At 45.9% G+C, this 6,380-nt stretch overlaps 1 protein-coding gene across 1 annotated transcript; it reads left to right on the forward strand.

Moving 5' to 3' along the window:
• The first annotated feature begins 370 nt into the window (after positions 1 to 370).
• Positions 371 to 3,339, forward strand: fzd7a (frizzled class receptor 7a). Its single transcript, XM_083682146.1, has one exon. It carries the CDS (start codon positions 866 to 868, stop codon positions 2,543 to 2,545), a length of 1,680 nt encoding a protein of 559 aa, XP_083538272.1. The 5' UTR covers positions 371 to 865; the 3' UTR covers positions 2,546 to 3,339.
• Positions 3,340 to 6,380: the final 3,041 nt, after the last annotated feature.

Consider the following 6,380-nt stretch of genomic DNA (forward strand, 5'->3'; position numbering starts at 1 on the left):
ATTTCGTTTCGCTGTTTGCTTATAAATCGAACAGGCAAAGTTACAGCACAGAGCATATCACCTAATGCCTAATTGCCCATGATAGTTTGACATTATTACGCACCGAAGGGAGGCTGGGAATGTGAATAAAAATCTAATGAAATAAAATGAATTCTATTAAATAAAAAGACCAGAACGCTAGAAACACCCCCATTTGCCATGATTCCCTCCATCCAATCGGGAAGGAGACGTAAAGGAAAACAAACGTGTGATTGGTCTGGAGACGTTGGTTTCCAGGCGCCCCGCCCTTCCACCCCGTCCGTTGTGAATGAGGGGGGAACTAGAAACCGACGTCACATCAGTGTGTGTTCTGTGTTCGCCTCGGCTCCAACTTTTCAGTGTACAGCAAACCGCCCCTGCAGAAGACCTCGTTCAAACAGCGAGACAAACGAGTGGAACTTTGCAACATTTTTTGGATACAGTTTATGCGCGTAAAAGATTTCATCCACGACAACCTGCGCGCAGGAGATTGTTCGTATGATTAGGATACCGGGGAAATCATTCTCCATGACCTGCTGGTCCGGAGGAAGAGTGAGAAGGAGGGTTCGTCTGTAGAGGACTTTGTTTGCAGCAGTTTTCAAAGAGCGGAGAGCATCGAGGAGTCATGCTAGTGCGGCGACCGCGGCACGGTTATGTGGACTAGTGCACGCAGTTTAGGCTCCAGATAGACATAAAAACGCCCCGTATGATCGGTTTCAATCTAACTGAGACTGTCTGTGTGGTGTAGAAGAGAAAGACGAACATTTGTGTTTGAAAAAGGCTTTATTGGCCTCGTTTGGAACCGTCCGACTTTGATCCAAGTTTTTTTTTTTCTTTTCTTCAAACTATGGCGGAGTCAAAGAAATTGGAACGGGCTTTTACGGCTGGTGGCGCGCTGCTGCTGGTGTTGTGTGTTCTTTTCCCGTCTTGTTCGGGCCAGTACCACGGGGAGAAGGGCATCTCCATACCCGAGCACGGCTTTTGTCAACCCATCTCCATACCGCTGTGCACGGACATCGCCTACAACCAGACCATCATGCCGAACCTGCTGGGCCACACGAACCAAGAGGACGCGGGCCTCGAGGTGCACCAGTTCTACCCCCTCGTCAAGGTCCAGTGTTCCTTGGACCTGAAGTTTTTCCTGTGCTCCATGTACGCACCGGTCTGTACAGTTCTGGAGCAAGCCATCCCCCCGTGTCGCTCTCTGTGCGAGCGGGCCAGACAGGGCTGCGAAGCTCTCATGAACAAGTTCGGTTTTCAGTGGCCAGAGCGGCTCCGCTGTGAGAACTTCCCCGTCCACGGCGCAGGGGAGATCTGCGTGGGTCAGAACACCTCGGACACCGGGAGCCCGACTTCATACCCCACACCTTTTATCCCAGAGCTCATGACTCTACCACCGCACATGGGCCGACCCAGCCACCAGTTCTCCTGCCCGTTGCAGCTGGAGGTCCCCTCCTATCTCAACTACTACTTCATGGGTGTCAAAGGATGCGGCGCGCCGTGCGAACCCACTAAGCCCAACGGCTTGATGTATTTCCGGGAGGAGGAGGTGAAGTTCGGTCGACTCTGGGTCGGAATCTGGTCCATTCTGTGTTGTGTAAGCACGCTGTTCACCGTGCTGACTTATCTGGTGGACATGAGACGCTTTCGCTACCCGGAGCGGCCGATCATATTCCTGTCTGGATGCTACTTCATGGTGGCTGTGGCATACGCGGCCGGGTTCTTCCTGGAGGACAAGGTGGTGTGTATTGATAAATTTAAGGACGACGGTTACAAGACTGTTGCCCAGGGCACCAAGAAAGAAGGATGCACCATCCTTTTCATGATCCTCTACTTTTTCGGCATGGCGAGCTCCATTTGGTGGGTTATCCTGTCTCTTACCTGGTTCCTCTCGGCCGGGATGAAATGGGGACACGAAGCCATTGAGGCCAACTCTCAGTACTTCCACCTGGCTGCCTGGGCGGTACCGGCCGTGAAAACTATCACCATACTGGCGATGGGTCAGGTGGACGGGGACCTACTGACGGGGGTATGCTACGTGGGCATCTACAGTGTGGATTCTTTGCGCGGTTTCGTCCTGGCACCGCTGTTCGTCTACCTGTTCATCGGGACTTCGTTCCTCCTCGCCGGATTTGTGTCCCTGTTCCGGATCAGAACCATCATGAAACACGACGGCACCAAGACGGAGAAACTGGAGAAGTTGATGGTCCGGATTGGAGTGTTTAGTGTCCTCTATACCGTCCCGGCCACGATTGTGATAGCTTGTTATTTCTACGAGCAGGCGTTCCGTGAGCAATGGGAGAAGACTTGGCATATGCAAACGTGCAAGCGCTTTGCTGTGCCTTGCCCGGCCAATAACTTCGCTCCCATGACCCCGGACTTTACTGTCTTCATGATCAAGTACTTGATGACGATGATTGTCGGCATCACCTCCGGGTTTTGGATATGGTCAGGGAAGACGCTGCAGTCTTGGCGCAGGTTTTACAAAAGACTCACCAACAGCAACCAGGGCGAAACAACAGTATGAGACAGGCCTGGAACAGCCGTCGTCAACGACGTGAGATCAGTCATCGGGTCAGGATGTCATTCCTGACATTTTAAGATTGTGGGGTGTCGCGTCTCTGCGCTATTCTCACGGGTCATTCTGTGACCTGGACACTCAGAAGTGGACTATCAGAACCCCTCACTAGCCTCTAAGCCATCGGCCCAGATTCCAGGTTTGATGTGAAACAAGCTGAAATAAGGACACTTCTTGTGCCAAATTGTTTAAAAAAGAAAAAGAAAAAAAAAGAAAAGGACAAGGCACGTGCAATGCAAATGCCGATATTGTCAATTGTATCTTTGTTTTAGCTCAATCATGGACTAGGTAGGCCATTTCGGGTCTTCTAACTTGATTTCTGGTGATCTGTGCATTTTAAGATGTATACACGTAATTAAATACCCTATTCACACTATAGGACAAGTACTTCATATACTGTGGCGTTGTTACTGAAGACGGGACGTGTTTTGCCTTGAGGATTTCTCCTCCTTATTGTTTAGTGGTAATTTGTTTGACATTCACAGCCAATCAGTGACAATCATGCTTATTTTTGTGGCACAGATTGACAGACATGTTTTTCATTGGAATTGGGACAGAATATGCATGTGTAGCTGTGAAAGTATGCAGGCTACAGCAGTATACATATCTTGTAAATACTCACTTTTTTTTCTCCAAGAATATATGTATTTATGAAAATAATCTTGCTGTTTTTTTACTTAATTTTTAAATGCGGTAAGAGATCATTTGTATCTGTACAGTTTCACTGAATAAAATGATTAGATTTTTAATGTTTCGCTCCTGTGGTCTGTTTCCAAGAATTGTTTAAAAATAGGAACATTGTTGTAAGTGTTGGATATGATACAATATAACCTCATCAACCGGTTTATTTAGTTTTTAGAACAATGTAGCCTATTTTGGCAACATTGTATTCCCACTGTCTTGGCATTAACACTTTTAACAACGTAGCCTATTTTAGTTACATTTCATTGCCTTAACTTCATGGCAGTTCAAAGTCTATATTTGAGGCAGACACATAAAGTTTGAACTTGTGTAGTTCAGCTTATTTGCTTATTCAATTAACTATTCAGTTCTCCCAGTATTCACAATCTATTGATATTGTCTTTTCTGAGCTGGTGTAGGCCTCTAGTCTAAACACCTCCAGTAGGCTGCTTAAAGACGTCTTTGTTAGTCAAAGATTTGAATTCTTATTTTTCTTTTCTAGTCATGTGGTGGAAAACCTATGAATGTTTGGCCGTTGTATCATTTAAAAAAGACGCTTACACCTCGGTTACAAGAGACATGGCCATTTGTCTTCCCCTTCCCGAATACTCAACTAAAAACTCTGTTATTTAGTTGTTTTGGTGAAAGAAACTTTTCTCCTCTCGACCCATTTGTTTTATTTTAATGTGGTAATGAATAGGGTTAAAAGTGTTTGTCATTTCCAATATTCCATAAACAGAAAAGGCATGTTAATCTTGTTATTGACTAATACGTGTTTAAGAATAATAATTTGTCCTTTGTCTGACTCACTGTGTGACAATTGTTCACTTCTTCTGCCTACTGTCTCCACGTTTGGATGAGTGTAGGCTGATGCAGTAGCGCCACCTATAGGGAGTTAGTGCAAGTTTAAAATATGACCTTGATAAATGGACAATGATTACACGTGTCAAAGGACTGACGAACAGCTCTTAATAAACAATGTAAGGCTTGAAATGCCAAAGCTGTAATCTATCATCCAAAACATTCAGGTGCCAGAAGAACAGTATTGAACATTTTAAACTGGCTGTGGAAGCTTTACTTATAGCCTGTGTCCTATTGAATGAATTAATCGCGTAAGCAGCTTAGAGGCTTTGACATTAATTTTGTAGCAATGTAACTACACAGTACATACCTCCCAGACGAGGGTATATTCCTAAGTATAATAAGTATATTCCTCAGATCAGTGACAGGTTATGAATGGGTGAGACAGGTTATGAATGGGTGAGACTGGCTGTGAATGGGTAAGACAGGTTATGAATGGGTGAGACAGGCTGTGAATGGGTGAGACAGGTTATGAATGGGTGAGACTGGCTGTGAATGGGTGAGACAGGTTATGAATGGGTGAGACAGGCTGTGAATGGGTGAGACAGGTTATGAATGGGTGAGACTGGCTGTGAATGGGTGTGACAGGTTATGAATGGGTGGGAAATGGACATTATTCTTCCAAATACTACTAAAACTCAACATTTTCTGTTATTTAGTCGTATTGGTGAAAGAAACGGGCTATGAACGGGTGAAGGATGTTTTAGTTTCTGGCCTACAGGTTGAGTTTACGTTGTCATGTCGTGCGGGGTCAGTGTGATGTGTGTCTGAGTCACGTGACCTCTGACCCGTGGGCCCCCTGTGTGTGTATTCCCTTATTTAGTTCAATAGGTTGCTTGGTGACACATTTCAGTCCATTTAGCTCAGTACAACAAACCATGTCATTATGAATTGGCCCAAAACACATTCCAGTGCTGGGAAAGGTATTTAGACGACAGGGAGAAACTCACTCACAACATGGCTGAGTCGTGTGCATCGTTTTAACCGCCCCCTTGAGTTCCTGCACCCACGCTTCTGAGGCACACATAGTCCCACAGAGGGACAGAGGGCACGGCTGCTCACTCCACAAAAGAGGTTTTTAGAAATGTCACAGTTGTACAGTAACAAGCTCTAATTGTGGGGTGTGTCCGCGGAGGCAATTACAGCAGGCTCTCCACCGCTGGAGGAGAGGTAATGGAGCCCGGGTTGAAACTCAACCCTGAGACTTTGTTTGGGTCTTTTCTTTTGTGTCGTTTGTGTTCAGGACTGGGAAAGGTGACAGGAACTGTGGGGTCGACGGGGAGGGGATAATGTCTTAGTTGCAACCACGGCAACAGAAACACAGTCGGTCCTTGAGCTGTGCTGGGGAACTCTGCAGAACCTAGCAACAGCAAGTCAGCAAACACAAGCACTCAACGTTCATGACATTAGGCTGCTGCCGTTCCAAACAGGCTTGGAGCTTTTGACGACCCGCACCTGCCGGTGGAACACGTTTAATAAGCTCAGTTTTATTGTTGCAGGGAGAAGGAACACAACTAAGGTAGGGCTTCTGGTTGAAGCTGCTGTAGCTGGAAATAAAAAAGTGGTTTCTTTCGTCTTCGAGGTAGATTTTCTTGCCAAGGTTTTTCTGCCTTGATATCAATCCTCTATTTGAAACATAAGATGTGGTATTATCTCTTGACATATCAGTGTTCTATAAACCTGTGAGATAACAGTTACTGACAAAATACTTTTGATATAATGGTTTTTCTTTTTCTCTCAGTCAAACTTCTTAACTATTTCCTAAGTGAACAATTTCCTCTTTTATTCCAGAGGGAACATGTCACCTCGCCTGGCAGTCAGAAGTCATGCAGTATTATTTCACTTCAGCATAGAATTCCACTGCCACGCCTCCACAGCCTTAACAGAGGGGAACAGGACAGCTTTTCTGAGTCTCTGTCTGAAGTACTGAGAACACAGGGATTTAGAGAGGAGAAACTAATACCGGTGTGAGGAAGGGGTGAAAAAGAGAGCAGTATTAAGTATCGCTCAGTGTCAGGGGAGAAAAACACTGTTAAAAGAGCAGTATCTCAAAGGAGAGCAGTGTCTCGAAGGAGAGCAGTATCTCAAAGGAGAGCAGTGTCTCGTAGAGGAGAAGTGCTATCTTGGAAAATAACAATACTTTGTTAGAGACTCGTATCCAGGAAGTGTCAAGACATCAACCATGAAGGCCCTGACCCTGTCACTCCTCAGCCGAGGGTGTGGCCAGGTGGTCCAGTCCCAC

The sequence above is a fragment of the Argentina silus genome (genome assembly GCF_951799395.1).
Source record: "Argentina silus genome assembly, chromosome: 12".
NCBI lineage: Eukaryota > Metazoa > Chordata > Actinopteri > Argentiniformes > Argentinidae > Argentina > Argentina silus.